Source organism: Aulonocara sp. 'chitande type north' Nkhata Bay, linkage group LG9 (genome assembly GCF_057382095.1).
Source record: "Aulonocara sp. 'chitande type north' Nkhata Bay isolate Kocher_YH1m ecotype deep benthic linkage group LG9, A_spYH_male_GT1.1, whole genome shotgun sequence".
In the NCBI taxonomy this organism is placed as follows: domain Eukaryota; kingdom Metazoa; phylum Chordata; class Actinopteri; order Cichliformes; family Cichlidae; genus Aulonocara; species Aulonocara sp. 'chitande type north' Nkhata Bay.
In genome coordinates this window covers 25,746,462-25,766,173 of record NC_141352.1, presented here as the reverse complement: position 1 = coordinate 25,766,173, position 19,712 = coordinate 25,746,462, and the positions used below count along the sequence as shown (strand labels likewise).

Here is a 19,712-nt window from a genome sequence, read left to right as displayed (position 1 = left end):
TGCTTCTAACATTTTGATGTTTTTTGTTCTAAAAATCCTTTTAAAACTTCTTACTATATCTAAGTGTACTAAAAGAAATTGGAAAAGTTCACTAAATATGTTGCTTCCTGCAGCTACCATTTATTTCACAAAAAAAAAATAAAACTATTAGTGCAGTTGCTTTGCACTGTTGACCTTTTAATTCAATATTCACAGGACTCTATGCAATCCTTAAGTGCCTTCCATGATTCAGTAGCTTGTAGAACTGCCTCTAGCAGCAATATTTTGAAGAATTCATTTTCTGTTTGACTTTATCAGTCTCCAATGTCCTTGTGGAGGAATTTTGGCCCACTCTTCTTTACAATGTTGCTTCATTTCATTGAAGTGTGTCGTTATACAAACCTCAACTCATTGTATTAATAGGAGAGTGGTAAAATGAACTAAAGCATTTTAATTAGGTCTGAGTATAGGCTTTGACTGATCCATTGCAAGACCTTGATTCCTTTCTTTTTTTTACCCATTCTGATGTAAATTTGCTGTTTGGGATCATTGTCCTGCTGGATGCCCCAGTTTCAGCCAAGCTTTAGCTGTCAGACAGATGGCCTCACATTTGACTGTAGAACAGGGGTGCGGAACTCCAGGCCTCAAGGGCCGGTGTCCTGCAGGTTTTAGATGTGTCCTTGATCCAACACAGCTAATTTAGATGGCTAAATTACCTACTCAACATGTCTTGAAGTTTTGCAAAGGCCTGGTAATGAACTACTCATTTGATTCAGGTGTGTTGACCCACAGTGATATCTAAAACCTGCAGGACACCGGCCCTTGAGGCCTGGAGTTCCCCACCTCTGCTCTAGAATATACAGCGGAGTGATATACAGAAGAGTTCATGTTCAAATCGGTGACAGCAAGTTGCCTACGTCCTGTGACCGCAAAACAAATCAACCCTCCACCACCATGTCTGAGAGTTATATTAATAGGGTTCTTTAAAGCTCTTCAAATTTTCATAAATATCTGAGAGTGTTTTTTAAATAGCACATTTGTTATGAGAAAGACTTTTAGTTGTATAACATGTCATGCAGGTTGATAATATCAATGGCTTGTTCAGTTTGGCTATAGGTTCAAAGCTGTAACTGTGCGCTAAATGAAAAAAAAAATCAATTCTGAGGCTTGTGGAGGAATGTTTTCTTATCTTAAACTGCATCTTCACAACACCTACAGAAAACATTTAATAGTTATATTTATTTGCTCAAGCCATCATTGGAAAAAAAATTATATAAGTCAAGTCAGTTGCAGTATGTTTACATTTTATGAAAACTTAAGTTCGTACCGTAATAGGTATGTTCTTTAGTACTTAAAAAATGTATTACTCTTTACTACTTTCTGAAAATCCCGAAGAAAATTATCCTATCATTGAACATTAGGAGCACTTTCAGATTATAGGAATGGTTGAATACAGCCATTTTGGTACAGCCAGGTTTTCACTTTGATCCGCCTTCTTCCAGTCATCCCAAATACCCACTGCCTTACAGATACAGGACTTGAGGTTCAAGGATACCTGAATTTGGTACAAAGTTGGAAAAATTGATATACCCTATGACATTTGCAGCTAAGTTAATCAATACTTAACTCAGGGTATCTCACGGTATATCTCAATGTATGAGGTAAAAAGTGTGATGCAAGTTGAGATATTGCAATCTAAAGTCCGCAAGCTGCAACATCTCAGATTTACCAATGTTAGTCAAGTTAAAAGCTACAAATTTGAAAAGTAATGCACACCTCTCCCATGTTTAAAAGTACAATTAAAGAAAGGGATAGAGGGCTTAAGAGAACAGAAATAATACATACAGTTTCATTTGTAGTTCTTTCTGCCAAAGGGCCGATAAGCTCATGCCATGGTGAGCCATCCATCTTCCATCCATCCATCCACAATTCACTGGAATCACTCCTCTGCTTTAGTGAAACTTGCAAACAGTGATCACCTAATAGGGCTTCACCCAAACTGTGCTCAAGGCAAAATCTGTCATTTTACAGCAATAACCTGTGAATTATGGTGAACTATGAGTGGTTTTGTTTTTGCAGGTTTATATCGTAGTAACATACCTTTCTGCTAGTAACGAGGATGTCCGAGTACCATGAGTGAATTCGATTTTGGGCTCATGAGCTGCTTCTTTTATGCAAGTTTGCCCTCCTGTTAACGCTGTTGCTAATGTTTAGTTATTTGCTGACAAGCATCATAAACAGGTTTAGCTCCATTTACACCTGTTCACTGAGGGCAAAAGACCACAGCAAAAGACGGGAAGGAAAGTTGCTGCATAGAGTACAGTTTTGTAAGGAGTAAACCCTCACATTAGCCCAAAAATCAGAGTGAATTACATCTCCTTAACTGCAAAAAGATTAACTATTCACTATTAAACACAAGCAGGCTGTCTCAGTTCTTACACTTTAAAATACATAAAAATAATTTGAAAAAATACACAGAGAGACCTGTGTAAAAAAAAAAAAGATTTTTCACATCCTTGTAGGATTTTATACCTGCAAATAAAGCACTGCGGGTATGGAATGAATGAAAATGCTATTAAAGTGTTAAGCTGCAACCCTAAGGCTACGTTCACACTGCAGGTCTTAATGCTCAATTCCGATTTTTTGATCAAATCCGATTTTTTTGTCTCCTCGTCCACACTACAAATAAAATGCGACAGCAAACGCTCTCTAGTGTGAACGCTCAAAGCGGCCCGCATGCGCAAAAGAAGATGTCACACACAACGCGCTCTGTTTAGACCAAGAACAAACAGTATTGTTTGACTGATGGCCGTTAATATAAAGACTTCGGACTTTACGTTTCCCAATTTTTGCTTTAAGTTATTTTGTTATTTACATAATAATGTAAATAACCTAATAATCATCCTTATTGCTGTTTAAGAGAGGAGCGGTGCTTCAAAGGATAGCTGCAGATTTCTGTCAGAATCTGCAGATTATACAGTACAAATAAAATGTTTACGTTGTCTTCCCAACAGTTTCACTGACATCTACACTGGATGGCTAGGAAGCGTTCGCGATGTCTTCTCGGGCGCTGATAATTGGCTTCAGTCTTGTGTCGGTGACGTAAAAGGCGGATTTAATGCGACTTGACCGTTCAAACAGCAGTCGCTTTCTAAAACATCGGATATGTATCGGATTCAGTACCACATACGAAAGTGACCCAGATCGGATTTGAAAATATCGGATTTGCGCCGTTCACACTGTCATAGCATGATCGGATATGGGTCGCATAGGGTCAAAAAAATCGGATTTGATGCGCTTTCGCCTGCAGTGTGAACGTAGCCTAAGAGAGGCATGGGCCTTTCTTCAGCTGGGGGAAATATGGATGGCCTTTGTAAATTAATAGTGTTTGTTTATATTTTCCCTGAAATTAACAATAAAACATCCAATTAGAAATGAAATGTTTTATCAGTTTCAGTGGTTTCATTTCTCCCTTTACCTTTTCCCACATTGCTACTGTTAGTCTGTTTGTGAAAGCACGTAGGCCACACTTGCACAGCAGCAGTAAAAATTAACCTTCAAATCTAATTAAAACTTCAGATGAGGAGAAAAAAACGGCCCCCTTGGCTGATGTGTGATTAGTTTGTTAAATCTGCAAACAAATTAGCCGAGTGAACCTGTCACGTTTATTTTGCATCCATGGCACTTTTTTTTTTTTTTTTTTAGCAAAGTGGAATATAGAATTTGACAGAATGACATCAGCCAGACAGAAAGGATTCTCATGCATGTATGAATTATATGATGGGAAATGAGAATTTAAGGTTCTTGGAAGTCCTTGCTGAATTTTTGTCATTCAGAAATTGTATTGTTTTATAGTGGTTGTAACAGGATTATAACTGTAATATTATCCTGGTTAAAGCTGGGGGATTTTTATTTCACTTAGAAGCTATAATTAAGATTTGCCTCGGTAATAATAACCTGCCAAATAGCTGTAATAAAACTGCACACTTGCCAACAGGCCATCATCATATCAGAGTTAAAGGTAGTGCAAAGTGATGGGATTATACTGACATCTGGTGGAAGATGGTGGCACTTGAAGAGTTTTTATGGAAAACAAGCTCCCAGAAGATACTTGAATGACTCTTAACACCAACTGATTTTGATTTGTCTTTATTTACATTTAATACTGTCAATGCAAACTCTTCTGCCTGAGGCTGAAGAGCACAAGTGGGTGTATAGAAAACGATACATAAACAGATATGATTTAATGAAATGTACTGAAGCTGAAATTTGCCCATCTATAGAAGTGCTTTAAAATAAAAACTTTATTCTCTGTAGAACATTGTGAGAACACACACCCTATTAGTTTTGACTTTTATTCATTATAGCCAGGGTTCATAAGCCTTAATAAAAGTGCTTTACACCACAATATGCGAATAATTATTGAAACTACGATACTAAGATAGCTTTGTACCATAAGACAAATCTTACCAAGTACCCAAATGGTACCATGACTACATTACCATTAGCAATTACAAATGCCATTAATACAGAAAATATATAAATATAAACGTTTTTATTTATTTAATGATTTATATGTGCACAAATTCATACACATTTTGTTTGGCAATAAAGTATGGCACCTGGCGTGACAGCCTTTTTAGCTTCATTCCATGTGAACCGGAAAGCATTAACTCCTGAGCTCCAGTTTGGAGTTTTCTGCATGTGAGGGTTGAACAGAGACAAAAGACATGACATCAAGGATCTTTAAGACCGCAGTGGAGTCACAAAGTCAAAAATGAAAACATAAAAAGGTAAAACAAAGGTGATAAGGTATAATGGCATTGCATAACATGACTGTCAATACCACAAATAAAGACTGTTTAAACTGCATCAGTATATGCCCTTAAAATTTTGAGTGAACTTAAAATGACTCTAACTAGAAGGCATTTTGAAGAAGCTGGTAAACAAAACATTTGGTTTACAAAAAAACAGTGATTATGATTTCAAGCAGAATTAGGATTGATTGGCATTGGGCATTCAGGATTAAATTTAATTTATGGTATTCATGCTCATCAGTGTAACATCTGTGCCTCCAGCTCTTCATTTTTCTCCCAGCATCTCTCACTCATGGGCTTAACATTAGAGGTCGCCCTGTTCTGAGGTTGGAAATCATGTAAAACTTTTAATAGCTAACTGGTGCCGACCTCTGAGGCTAACCTTGACAGGCTGCAATTGAACTGGCGCTGGGTGGGCGTGAGATGCTCTGCTGAAGGTTACTCAACACGGTGATGAGAGGGTTGTCTGCTGGGATCATAATTGTAGTTTTTTTCCCCCTCCTGTTGAAAGGGTTTGATTAAAGATGTAAAGATGTGGAGTAGATGTGAAAGTCTGATGCAAAAAGAGAGAGAGCAGCTGGGCAGGTGACAAGTTGAAGTTAATTTTTTCTTTTTTATTTCATCTTTCATGGCATGCAAATGGCCTTCCAAGGACATTTAGCAAAATGTGTCCTTGTTAAAAAGGACAGGACATAAATCCCATATTTTGATTGTGCTTCAGTTCGCCACATTAAAATATTTCAAATCTTTTTTCTTTTTCATAAAAAGCATGTCTGAACCAAATTAAAAAAAAAAACCTCTATAATGTAGTGAATAATACAATATTTAACACAGAACTGCACCCTTAGATAATCTTGCAGATATCAACTTTTATCTGATATGATCAAGCAGTTGAGTTTGGCATGTGCACATTTTGCATCAATCAACCTTGTCTCTGTAGGTAGCTAAATACATCCAAAGTGCCATTTGACACTGCCAGAATAAACTTAGAATTTGGCAAAGGCACTGAAATGTAGAGTTGAGACTGGAAATTCCGTCATTTGTCTGTTCAAGAAATGAATATAGCCTCAAAGAAATAGCCAGATAATAATCTATACAATACTGACAGCATCTGTTCTCGGCTACCAAGTAAATGCAGTTCAATATAATGTTTCAGTTTCAGTAGTACACCTTATCTCTGCTAACAAGACTCTTTCATTATCTATACTATTAGTGTAGAATTGAAAACATTCTCCACTTTTTGATTTCTTCTTCTCTAAAGGTATTTAGACAAAGGTTTCCTTTGTCCCTGATCCTCTTTAGTCCTTCATCGAACCTTCATTTTTTTGGAACATTAAGGCTTTCTTAAGGAAAACTACTCCTCCAATTTGCATCTTGTAAACTCCCAGAGATCATTTCTTGGAATTGGCTGTAATCACAAAAGAAAGCTCAGGTAGAGTCATTTGGTAGTTTTGCCTTGTTTCAGATTTCCTCTGTGAATCTCGTTGAGGACGACATCATTGTTGGAGCTGTCAGATATCCCGCTGTCCGCGAACACAGAGCCTGCAGGCAATGAGAACAATGTGTTATGAAGAATATATTCAAATATGCGATGTTTGAAAAGGACTATCTGCCACCGCATCACATACCACTGCTATTGGTGCCATAACTGACAACAGAGGAGCTTCGAGAAGTGAACTTTGGATCCAAGGTGATTGCACTGGAGCGAGAGATATTCTTCTTGTTTTGTGTGAATGTTCGACTCCAATCTGTAGAATACATGACTGTTTAACCAAAAATAGGCTGAAAATTGACACGTTTGTTTGCTTTCAAACTATCTGCTTTTTTAAAAGGCAGGGTAATACGACAAGATTTCACTTTGATTTTCCTGTCACATTCTTTAAAATCTCTGCCAAATCTCTTGTTAGGTCAAAGCAACCCAGCAACACTTTTAAGCCATTCATATTTATGCTTATCTAAAGGCTTAAATCTAGAACATTAGCACTAATTAGCAGTTATCTATCAGGTATGTAGCTAATATTTAACAAATGTTTTTTGGCTTTAAAGCAGTCAATCCTCAAAAAATCTGAACGCCTTCCCAGAAAACAAGAAAACAAACCAAGTACTGCGAAGTACTGTAGGAGTGGTCTACTAGTTTTATGTCAATTCTAGAGTTCAGCAGTTGGTGAGAGGCAAGTTCAACCCATTAGTCGGGGCATTAGTTTCAGAAAGATAGAGAATTCAACTGTAATTAGCTGGTTTATGATAAGCAGTAAACTATGTGGATTTAACAAGTTTAGCTTTGGATTTAAACCTGAGCTCTCCTCACACATGGATGTGAATGACATACTACATCCATATATCATATCTTTATTTAGATTACTTTAAGTTTTTATTTAAATGAGTTCTTATTTTGGTGGAAATTAAGAACAAAATTTGAAGACAAAGGTTCTAAAGCAACCACTGTTTACTCTGTTGTAACCAACTGAACTACTATAAAGTGCTTCTAAAGAAATCTTCGGGAACATTTAGTAATTTCACCTGAGTTCTCAGCCAGTCGCAGTTTTCCACAGCAAAGGTAAGTTCTCCACTGCCTGCGGACATTCTCTTTTATGGCGCAGTGGAAAACAAAGACAAAGAAACCTACACAGGAACAGTAAGGAAGTAGCTTATAGTATACATCCATGCATTTTATAGTGTTATTATTGTGTTATTATATATTTGTGTTATTATGATAAAAAATAATCAATCCTATTTAGAAATTCAAGGTGTTTATACATATGTCACCTTGCAGAGAGTTGAATATAGAAAAAAGGTAAACAAAGGGTAAGTAGAGGGGTCCCCATGCAAACAGAGCAAACCCCCAGGTAAGGCCGAGGATGATGACGAGGCCGGTGACACTGCGCAGATCAGTCATAACACTTCTTTTGGGAGACTGGTTGTGGGGGTTCTGCTTCTTGATACGTGAAAGCTGTCCCATAACAACGATGAAGGCCAGCAGGCACAGGATAAAGATCAGGAGGAAATAGGCCACCACACCCACATAGAAGGCTATGTTATTACTCAGCCAGCAGCTACAGAAAGAAAACAAAGGAGAAATGACCAAGGGAACATTTTAGCTTCAAAACAGTGATAACTTGTTTTCTTTCTCTTCACTTAGGTTGCTTCAAAATTATTAGATGCTGTGGCGACACAACTAAAGCAGTGTGATTAATCAAAGGTTAAGTTCTTTGCTAAGGTGGCTGGACCGTCTAATTTGTTGATGTGTATGGCAAAATCCATTTACAGTAGTTGAACAGACCTTTCCCACAGGGATATTTTGACTCCTCACTTGGAAAAATCACTCTAAAATTCATAATGGCTCTGTTTCAATATGTGCATCAGAATCAATAATCCATGCCATAAAGCAGCCTCATGGAATGTGAGAATCCTGGCAGTTGCATAGTGTTTTTAAATCATCATCTCTGATCAGTGTTGGGAGAATCAAGTTGGGACATTTTTCCACAGTTGCCACTCCTGGGAAATACTTTGGTTTAGGAATGGTGACATTAGTTCAACTGGTTATTGCACAGTTTCATACTCAGAAGCTGAAAAATGGAAATGGCTGATTTCCTGACATTGCACTACACTCTTACGGTCCCACCAGAGCATCTCAGTGGGGATGAGGACTGGACTTTCACTGGGCCAGTTCAGCACCTTAATTCTTTCCTTTGCTACTGTTTTTGGGATCTTTGGGATTTTCATCAAGGTTTAGCTGTGGGACTGATGGACACATATTTGCCTTTAGAATACTAGTATGTATAGGTCCTATGGTTTAAAAACAAGCCTAAATCATCAGCCTTTAATCATTGTGCTTGACAGTTTGTATGCAGTGTTTATGCTGATAAACTGTTTTTTGCCAAAAATAGAGCTGTGCATTTTGTCCAAAGATCTCTGCCTTGGTCTCCTCTATCCAAAGGGAATTGTTCTAAAATTATTGTGTTTTTTCAGTTGTAATTTTGCAAATATAAGCCATGCTGCCATGTCCCTTTGAAGAGAACAGGTTTTCTCCTGGCAGCCCTTCCAAATAAGCTATATTTTCTCTGTCTTTTTCTAATTGTACTTTAATGAACCTAAACATTTAATATGTTACCGCTGACTTCTCTATGATTGCTGCTGATGTCTTTTCTGCTTGGCATTGTGTTAACACACACCTGAATGCTCCAGAGCAGCAAACTGCCAACACTTGCTGATGATTAGTTAATTCAGTGTATTTTATTAAGAGAACCAGGCTGCTGTTTACCCTCTTAATTCTAATGGAAGCAGTAATGGTATACTTAGTTTTTCACATGGTGCTTGTACATTTTGGCTTATTTCTGGTTAAATAATGCCACTGTGTAAAATCGTGTGGTATTTAAATAGATAACCTTTATTATATTTTTTCAAGAAATATGTTTAACCAACATTATGGGAATGCTGCTTACTCTCAAATGCCGTTTAGGAAAAGCACAGACTGCACTTTCCAAAATGTTATTAACCATTCAAAATATTTTACAATACAAGCCTTATTCATCTCATTTACTATTCACATACACGATCAGAATTCAGTATCTTGCCCAAGTAAGTGTTCTATCTACAGTACTTAGCCATAGCTTCTTGGTGAGTTTAATCAAGAAAATGGATCTAAAGCTTTGACATACAAAACAAAATATTAAAAAATAACTCACAAGTTATCTGAAGTGTCATTTGTGTGTTTTCCATAATTAATCAAACCATAGTTGTTTTTGTCCACGGATATCACAATAATTACAATGACAAGAGGAATACCTGCAAAAAACCCAAGGTTAATCAAAGGAAATTTATGAACATATTTAAAATATTGATATAATGAAAAATTAATAATTGATCATCTAGTAAAAGTTTGAAGATTCCTACCCCAACCCGTCAAAGTGAACTTCAGCATGTACTGGCTCAGGTAGGGTGTAAAAACTCGCACAATGCTGAGATACATATGCAGGGCCTCAAGCCCCGCCCATGTAAATGATGTCAGCAGGAAGTAGTGCAGGAAGAAGGCAGTACAAATACAGAGGCCTGTATTGTTGTGGCTCGCCAGCCAGCTGTCCAGCAGGAACACCAAGTTCAGGAAGAGCAGAGATAAACAGAGTTGGACCAAGATCTTGGCTGGTATATCCCTTAGCAATTTTCTACAAAGACAGAGTTTAATAAAGAACGTTAAGAAATTTATAAGACTAAACAGTAATGATTGATGTGCACCAAAATAGATCCTTACGGAAAAGAAAGATACGTCAGCAATGTGATAGCAAGAAAAATAGCAGAGATTCCACAGCCAATGTAGGTGATGAAAGTAAGAATTTGTGTGTTCTTCTGGTCAGGAAGTTCCTGTCTGGACAAATCCTGCATGGAGAAGTGGCATACACAACAAACAGACAGTGAACACAAACTGAGGCAATTTGTTTCCGTTGCTGGTTGTTATAAATTATACATGAAACAGAAACAGGTGCACAAATTCACACTAACCAGCAGTACTGCAAAGGATGTAAGATGGCTGCAGCTGCAGATTGTATATTCAGGGGTGCTGTTGACCACAAAGCAGCCAACAGAGCTCCAGCCTCCTCCACCACCTGAAAAATAACATCAAGGGCAGGAATATTTACACCTGGGGCTTTCTGGCTCTTCACAGACACTGTTTGAAATGTGCAAACTCACTATTCAGCGTGAAATCCCAAAATGCACATTTGGCTGTGTAGTTTTCCTACAAACCAAAAACAATTTGTTATTACAGTTTATCTTTTTGTGAGCCTATATTGTTTATAATTGCAGTGATATAATGTTATGATCATAAGTGAACAATACAAAACTACTAACGTGCTGCACATGACACTCACATGAACCGGGTTTCTGTTTCGGATGGTGAACTTAATGTTTTCACTCAGGTTGCTAATTGACAGATTAGCCACACTTGAGCCTAGAACTGCGCTGACAAGAGTTTTGTTATCTAATGATGCATCCTGCAAAAATGAAGAAATATACAGAGGTCAGTTACAGGAGAATGAGATTCGCTTTAAATTTAACCCCTTTCATATAGATCATAATCAATTAGATAAATCAAAACAGAAAATAAATAAATACATTCTGATATGACAGTGAGAAAGCACCTTAAAGAATGAATTTTTTGCATAGAAAGTAAACTGGACGCTGTTGGCCTGCTTCTGCTCTTCAGGTCTGATACCAGATGTGAGGGAGGCAGGCAAGTATACAGACGCCAAAGCAGGCTCTGAGCTTTTCATGGTCCTTTTTGGGCCACTGAACTGAAAACACGCAATAAATAAATAATTAAGTGGTAGGTTTGGGTTTAGGTGTGGTTGAGCCCTTAAATATGTTTATTTAAAAAAAGGCTCTCATGTGAGGACCAATGTCTCTTGATGAGCAGATGACTACCTGGACATGACCAGTGTTAAAAACATCAAAAAGGATTGTTGTGAAGTTGCTCCCATTCACTGTTTTCACAGCAACAACTAAGGAACTGGTTGACAGAATTCCATCGCCACCAGTGACAGCCAGTTTAACACCCAGATCATCCACCAAGTGAATCAGCCTGTCGCCAAGAAATACAACACAAACATCAGGGGGAAAAAAATCACATTTGCATGTGTATATGTTATTTTCTTTGTTTGTTTTAAGACAGACGTGTGTGTTGAACCTGTTTGCAGATTTAGAGAGTGCCTCAGGGTTACTGTCCATCAAGTTACTGACAACTTTGATTACCACTGATGGTGAAACAGAGGGACTGCCCAGATGCTTCTCCAGCGTCTCAACCAACACTGACACCTTAAAATTCCCAAATGAGACATTAAAATAAACAAACACAGTCGTTATCCATTTAAATGTTAGTTGCACAACAGAGCAGCAGAGTGACATTTACTTGAGAGGCGTTGAGCAGAGATATAGCCTGTGTTTGATTCAACAGGTAGACTGCTTCATCAGTTGTTTGTACATCAGTTGTGGAAGTTCCTGTGTTCTCTACAGGAACAAATCATCAAATCAGTAGATCTATTTTTTTGTTCTGTAGCTTAAAACTCGATAGTAATAACTTTTTAAAAAGGTTAAACTGCAGTATCTACATACCAGCCACTGTGGTGGTTGTAGTAGTTTTGGTGAGCGGTGTTGTATAAGTCAAAGAAACCTCAGCAGTTGTGCCATTTAAATCTTGTGGACCATGACCTGTTATAGTAGTTGCAGTGGTTGCGGGTGAGATAATAACAACAGATGCATTTTCTGTTGTTGTTGTCATTGTTGTCGTTGTTGTCGTTAAACCGGCCTCTGGTCTGTCATCTGTTTGGACGGTGCTAGCAGCTGTGGTGGACATGGTTTCATTTTTGCTTATTGTTGTGACATGAGTCAAACTCACTGTGGTGAAATTTGCAGTCTGGTTCTTCAGTGGAGCTGAAGTAGGTTTAGTACTGTGCGACACTGCAGCAGTTGTGCTTTTCTCTGTGGTTCCAATAATTGCAGTTGTTTTATTTTGAGATTGAATAGTCGCAGTAATGATCACTGGTGTTGTGTAATTGTTAGAGGCTGTAGTTGTGCTCTTTATCATTGTGTAGTTGGGAGATATTGTTGTTGTACTAACTGTTGTGTTACTGGTTGTCGCCACACCATTGTGTAAAGTTGTGCCAGCTGTTGTTACATTGTACATTGCTGTGTAATTGTTGTCAGCTGTGGTTGCAGCATACACAAGGGTGTAATTACTACCAGATCCAGTTGCATTATAAACTATTGTGTAGTTGTTGTTAGTTGCAGTTACATTAAAATTGTTGCCAGATGTAATTGCATTATACACTACTGTGTAATTGATGACAGCTGTGGATGCATTATACATTGCTGTATAATTATTACCAGGTGTAGTTGCTGTGGAACTATTCATAGTTGTAGCTGTACTAAAGTTGCTGGACACTAATGTGGAATTACTGCCAGGTGTAGTTGCATAATTAAGTGTTGTGTAATTTTGGTTAGTTGTATTTTCATTCAAATTGGTCCCAGATGTAGTGGCATTATGAACTACTGTGTCATTGTTGTTCACTGTGGTTGCATCGTAAACCTTTGTGTAACTGTGCCCACCTGTAGTTGTATAATTATTGCTACCTGAAGTTGTATTTTGTGGGATTATGTAATTGTTACCAGCTGTGGTTGTGCCATCGACTGTTGTATAATTGTTTCTCTCTATAGTAGCACTGTGAACTGTTGTAGAATTATTGTTGGCTGTGGTTGCATTGTAGCTGTTGCCAGGTTGTCTGTCATTGTTTCTGACCGTAGTTGCATTGTACGCTGTTGTAAAATTATTGCTGGACATAGCTGTATTGTAAAATGTTGTAGAATTATTGCTGGCTGTAGTTGTGTTGTAATTGTTTTCTGACATAGCTGAATTGTAGGTTGTTGCGTAAATGTTGCTGGCTGTAGAATTATTGTTGGCTGTAGTTGTATTATAACTGTTGCTAGTTTGTCTGTCATTATTGCCAGAAGTAAATGAATTGTACAGTGATGTATTGTTCAAAGTTGTTAGAAATGGGCTCACTGTTGTGTAATTGTTGTTTGCAGTTGTTGTATTGTAAATATTGCCAGTTTCTATGTAACTGTTACCAGCCGTGGTTTCACTGTACATTGTTGTGTAATTGCTACCATCTATAGTTGTATTATACACTGTACTGTCATTTTTGCTTGTTGTAGTTTGAGTGTATACTGTTGGATAACTGTCGGCAGCTATAGTTGTATTGTATGTTGTGTAATTGTCATCAGTTGTTGTTGCACTGTTGACTGTTGTATAATTGTTTCTGACTGTAGCTGCATTGTGTGCTGTTGTAAGATTATTGCTTGACATATCTGTATTGTACAATGTTGTAGAATTATTGATGGCTGTAGTTGTGTTGTAATTGTTGTCTGACATAGTTGCATTGTACGCTGTTGTATAATTGTTGTTGGACACAGCTGTATTATACACTGTTGTAGAAGAAATGTTGGTTGTAGTTGTGTTGTAATTGTTGTCAGTTTCTCTGTCATTGTTGCCAGATGTAATTGAATTGTACACTGTTGTACTGTTCGGAGTTGTTAAAAATGGGCTCACTGTTGTGTAATTGTTGCTGGCTGTTGTTGTATTGTAAATATTGCCAGTTTCTATGTAACTGTTACCAGCTGTGGTTTCACTGTACACTGTTGTGTAATTTCTACCAGCTACAGTTGCATTATACACTGTACTGTCATTTTTGCTTGATGTAGTTTGAGTGTATGCTGTTGGATGACTGTCGGCAGCTATAGTTGTATTGTATGTTGTGTAAGTGTCACCAGTTGTTGTTGCGCTGTTGACTGTCGTATAATTGTTTCTGGCTGTAGTTGCATTGTATGCTGTTGTAAAATTATTGCTCAACATAGCTGTATTGTACAGTGTTGTAGAATTATTGTTGGCTGTAGTTGTATTGTAACTGTTGCCAGTTTGTCTGTCATTATTGCCAGAAGTAATTGAATTGTACAGTGACAGTGTTGTTGCGCTGTTGACTGTTGTATAATTGTTTCTGACTGTAATTGCATTATTGTCAGAAGTAACTGAATTGTACACTGTTGTACTGTTCAGAGTTGTTAGAAATGGGCTCACTGTTGTAGAATTATTGATGGCTGTAGTTGTGTTATAATTGTTGTCCGACATAGCTGAATTGTAAGTTGTTGCGTAAATGTTGCTGGCTGTAGTTGCATTGTGTGCTGTTGTATAATTATTGCTATCTGTAGTTGGTGGTATTTTGTAATTGTTACCAGCTGTGGTTGTGCCATCGACTGTTGTATAATTGTTTCTCTCTGTAGTTGCACTGTGAACTGTTGTAGAATTATTGTTGGCTGTGGCTGTGTTGTAACTGTTTCCAGGTTGTCTGTCATTGGTGCCAGATGTAAATGAATTGTACACTGTTGTATTGTTTAGAGTTGTTAGAAATGGGCTCACTGTTGTGTTATTGTTGTTTGCTGTAGTTGTATTGTATGCTGTTGTTGAATTTTTGGCACTTGTATTTGCACTGAGCACTGTTGTGTAATTGTCTGTAGTGTAATTGTTGCTGGCTGTAGTTGTATTGTAAATATTACCAGTTTCTATGTAACTGTTACCAGCTGTGGTTTCACTGTACACTGTTGTGTAATTTCTACCATCTATAGTTGTATTATACACTGTAGTGTCATTTTTGCTTGTTGTAGTTTGAGTGTATGCTGTTGGGTGACTGTCGGCAGCTATAGTTGTATTGTATGTTGTGTAATTGTCATCAGTTGTTGTTGCACTGTTGACTGTTGTATAATTGTTTCTGGCTGTAGTTGCATTGTATGCTGTTGTAAAATTATTGCTCAACATAGCTGTATTGTACAGTGTTGTAGAATTATTGTTGGCTGTAGTTGTATTGTAACTGTTGCCAGTTTGTCTGTCATTATTGCCAGAAGTAATTGAATTGTACAGTGACAGTGTTGTTGCGCTGTTGACTGTTGTATAATTGTTTCTGACTGTAATTGCATTATTGTCAGAAGTAACTGAATTGTACACTGTTGTACTGTTCAGAGTTGTTAGAAATGGGCTCACTGTTGTAGCATTATTGATGGCTGTAGTTGTGTTATAATTGTTGTCCGACATAGCTGAATTGTAAGTTGTTGCGTAAATGTTGCTGGCTGTAGTTGCATTGTGTGCTGTTGTATAATTATTGCTATCTGTAGTTGGTGGTATTTTGTAATTGTTACCAGCTGTGGTTGTGCCATTGACTGTTGTATAATTGTTTCTCTCTGTAGTTGCACTGTGAACTGTTGTAGAATTATTGTTGGCTGTGGCTGTGTTGTAACTGTTTCCAGGTTGTCTGTCATTGGTGCCAGATGTAAATGAATTGTACACTGTTGTATTGTTTAGAGTTGTTAGAAATGGGCTCATTGTTGTGTTATTGTTGTTTGCTGTAGTTGCATTGTATGCTGTTGTAAAATTATTGCTCAACATAGCTGTATTGTACAGTGTTGTAGAATTATTGTTGGCTGTAGTTGTATTGTAACTGTTGCCAGTTTGTCTGTCATTATTGCCAGAAGTAATTGAATTGTACAGTGACGTATTGCTCAAAGTTGTTAGAAATGGGCTCACTGTTGTGTTATTGTTGTTTGCTGTAGTTGTATTGTATGCTGTTGTTGAATTTTTGGCACTTGTATTTGCACTGAGCACTGTTGTGTAATTGTCTGTAGTGTAATTGTTGCTGGCTGTAGTTGTATTGTAAATATTACCAGTTTCTATGTAACTGTTACCAGCTGTGGTTTCACTGTACACTGTTGTGTAATCGCTACCAGCTACAGTTGCATTATACACTGTACTGTCATTTTTGCTTGTTGTAGTTTGAGTGTATGCTGTTGGATAACTGTCGGCAGCTATAGTTGTATTGTATGTTGTGTAATTGTCACCAGTTGTTGTTGCGCTGTTGACTGTTGTATAATTGTTTCTGACTGTAATTGCATTATTGTCAGAAGTAACTGAATTGTACACTGTTGTACTGTTTAGAGTTGTTAGAAATGGGCTCACTGTTGGGTAATTGTTGTTTGCTGTAGTTGTATTGTATGCTGTTGTTGAATTTTTGGCACTTGTATTTGCACTGTGCACTGTGTAACTGTTATCAGCTGTGGTTTCACTGTACACTGTTGTGTAATTGCTACCAGCTATAGTTGCATTATACGCTGTACTGCCATTTTTGCTTGTTGTAGTTTGATTGTATGCTGTTGAATAACTATCGCCAGCTGTAGTTGTATTGTATGTTGTGTGACTGTCACCTGTTAGGGTTGCGCTGTTGACTGTTGTATAATTGTTTCTGGCCGTAGTTGCATTGTACGCTGTTGTAAAATTATTGTTGGACATAGCTGTATTGTACAATGTTGTAGAATTATTGCTGGCTGTGGTTGTGTTGTAATTGTTGTCTGACATAGCTGAATTGTAGGTTGTTGCGTAAATGTTGCTGGCTGTAGTTGCGTTGTAACTGTTGCCAGTTTCTCTGTCACTGGTGCCAGATGTAATTGAATTGTATGGTGTTCTATTGTTCAGAGATGTTAAAAATGGGCTCACTGTTGTGTAATTATTGTTTACTGTAGTTGTATTGTTTGCTTTTGTTACATTTTCTCTGTAACTGTAACCAGCTGTAGTTTCACTGTACACTGTTGTAGAATTATATTTCGCTGTAGTTGTATTGTAATTATTACCTGATACAACTGAATTGTAGGCTGTTGTGTTAATGTTGCTGGTTTCAGTTTTATTGTAAGCAACTGCATTTGAAATGTACATTGTAGTACTGCTAACTGAACTTTCTGAACTATTATATACTGCCTTGTTTTTGCTTTCTGTGGTTACATTATACACATTGTTTAGAGTCCCTGTTGTGTCATTACTGTCAGATGCTGTTACATTGCTAACAAATGTGTGTTTGCCAGTGGGAGTAAATGCTCCAGTTGTGGTTACATTGTACACTGTTGTGCCACTGGGAGATGGTGTAACCGTTGCAAGACCTGGAGATGTTACATTGTCAGTGGGAAATGGTGTAACTGCAACTACATTGTTCTTTGTTGTATAATCTTTGGCATATGCTGTGGCTGTAGTTACATTGTATATTGTTGTAAGATCTGGAGATGTTGCTGTTGTAGTTGCTTTGTGTACAGTTTGATTAGGAGATGGTGTAGATGCATTTGTTATTTTAGAGAGTGTAGTACTCTTAAGCACTGAATCAGGCATAACAGTTGTGGTGTTGTGTACTGCTATGAAAGTGCTGGTTATGGTGTTGGTTAGTTGGGTTTCATTAGGTAAAGTATTTTGCACTGTTGTTTTATTAAACACAGTTGAAGGAACTATTTGTGAGCTATTCTGAAGAATAGGTTGTGCTAATGGGGACTTTGCACTGGCAGTTGTTTGAAAAAATGTTGTGTTTTCTTTTTTTTGCACTGTATTTTCAATTGTTGCATAAACATCTCCACTTGTATTGGTCAACGATTTGGTGGTATCAGTCAAAGATTGCATAGCTGCAGTAATGCCGTTGGCCAGAGTTGAAAGTTCTGTTGTGGTTGGAACAGCTGAAGTGTCTGAAGGGCAGCTGTCAGTCAGAAGAACAGCAAGTGTCTCACTTGCTTCACTGTGGAAAAAAAATATGATAAATAGGTTAGAAATTATATCCTATTAGAGTCTACTGGACATAAAACATATCTCCTCTAACAGATTGTATACAATTTTGGGAAAAATGAACAACTTTCACAATATAGTAAGTGACATCAACATATGTATAAAAACACTTTCTTACACAGAGCTCTTCTGTCTTAAACAAAAAATAAATAAATAAAAAATAATAAAAAATAATAGTAGATAGGAAAGTAATCTAATATTGAAGGAGAGTAATAAAAATAATTCAGCAAAACTTGTAAATGAAGAATGACAAAATAAAAAACTCATGTAAAAGTGTAAATGATGTTGAAACAAAAAATGTAGTACTTCCTATTATTATCATAAACATACAATGGTTTGGTTATGTTGTATTTGTTATGTCATGTTGAAGAAACAGAGTACATCCCCAATAACCTTGCACTTTTTTGTGTATTTACAGAAAATATGAAAAAAAAACACTCTTAAATTTCCTACTTACAGTTAATGTACATGACTATGAAGCCATGTGGGCATAATTTTCAAAGGCTGCATTTTATATAAGCCTATATTTTATACTCTTGTTACCATGCAAGTCGTGTAGGATCAGGTTGACAAACATCTGAGCTCCGCAGGTCACTGGCAACCCAGGTCAGGTTGGATTCCAACAGTCTCTGGACAGGCAAATCAGGAGCACCACACACCACTGACAAAGCACAGAGTACCATGAGTAACAGTGACAAATTATTATATCATGTAAAGCAGTTGGTAGGAAAATAACAAAATAAGCATGCAAACTAACTCAGGCGAGTAAGGGAACTTTCAGCTGTAAATAAATTGTTGCTCGCAATGATCTGTTGCAAAAGTTTTTTTAAGGAGCAAACATTGATGGGTCCAGACATCTCCAATATCACCATACAGCTGTACAACCTAGAGACCAAAAGACAACAGGGCAAAGAGGAAAAAGTTGGATTGACATTACACTCTGTCAGTGGAATTTCTTTTTTCTTTCTACCATTAGCATACGTGCAGGTAAAATGCAAAAACAAAAACCCAAAACAAAACATGATTACCTCTGGTTTGTCCCATGACATTCTATATGAGCACCCTGAGTAATGAAAGTCAAAACATGATTCACATTATAGAAGTATGATCAATAATTATAGACCTACACAAGAAATCATTATACAAGTTTACAGTAAGGTTTACCTGATATTGCTTTGTAATATTATAATTACTGCACCTGGTAAGAAAGAATTTTTAATATGTGTAAATTATTAACAGATTTTGTTAAAAGCAATCACATTTAACATCCTGGAGACCTTTAAATGACAATTCTTATTCTCTCTATTGTAAAAACAGACAGACAAACCCAGAACCATGTTCCCAGGTAGGCCTTAGTTACACAGGCCCAAAGACCAACGCCATGGCAACAACCGGTTGTCAAAATGTGTATTTCCCAAATGGTTGGTGAGTGGCTTCTTGAGGTGACTGACAGTCACTAGGACTGTCAACCGCTGGTTGGGCAATATAGATTTTTCCCTAACAACCAGAGGTTTGCAGGGGGTCTCTAAGCCTGCATGACTGAGGCAGAAAACCAGGACAGTTTAGTTTAACAGCAGAACTTTTTACTGCTCACTGTTGCTTTGTCTGCTGTTGTGACCAACATACTGATACTAACAAATGCATAGTAAATATCTTTTTTTTTTTTTTTTTTTTAAATGACATCAGAAACAGCAGTATGCGACATTACGTGATGGCAGAGCTTCAGTTCATCC

At 37.3% G+C, this 19,712-nt stretch overlaps 1 protein-coding gene across 1 annotated transcript in view; it reads right to left on the bottom strand.

Moving 5' to 3' along the window:
- Nucleotides 1-4,089: 4,089 nt before the first annotated feature.
- The window catches only part of adgrg2a (adhesion G protein-coupled receptor G2a), a 33,540-nt gene continuing 17,917 nt past the window's right edge, over nt 4,090-19,712 (bottom strand). The window contains exons 16-34 of the mRNA XM_086305033.1: nt 19,144-19,177; nt 19,008-19,042; nt 18,737-18,864; nt 18,523-18,640; nt 11,901-17,932; nt 11,698-11,795; nt 11,476-11,603; nt 11,238-11,370; nt 10,931-11,083; nt 10,667-10,783; nt 10,482-10,527; nt 10,293-10,396; nt 10,045-10,169; nt 9,690-9,958; nt 9,482-9,581; nt 7,563-7,849; nt 7,317-7,418; nt 6,425-6,544; nt 4,090-6,338 (exon numbers count right to left, since the gene is read on the bottom strand). Of these exons, the coding sequence (XP_086161159.1) occupies nt 6,235-6,338; nt 6,425-6,544; nt 7,317-7,418; nt 7,563-7,849; nt 9,482-9,581; nt 9,690-9,958; nt 10,045-10,169; nt 10,293-10,396; nt 10,482-10,527; nt 10,667-10,783; nt 10,931-11,083; nt 11,238-11,370; nt 11,476-11,603; nt 11,698-11,795; nt 11,901-17,932; nt 18,523-18,640; nt 18,737-18,864; nt 19,008-19,042; nt 19,144-19,177 (8,233 nt within the window). The 3' untranslated portion in view covers nt 4,090-6,234. The remainder of the gene's footprint in view (nt 6,339-6,424; nt 6,545-7,316; nt 7,419-7,562; nt 7,850-9,481; nt 9,582-9,689; nt 9,959-10,044; nt 10,170-10,292; nt 10,397-10,481; nt 10,528-10,666; nt 10,784-10,930; nt 11,084-11,237; nt 11,371-11,475; nt 11,604-11,697; nt 11,796-11,900; nt 17,933-18,522; nt 18,641-18,736; nt 18,865-19,007; nt 19,043-19,143; nt 19,178-19,712) is intronic.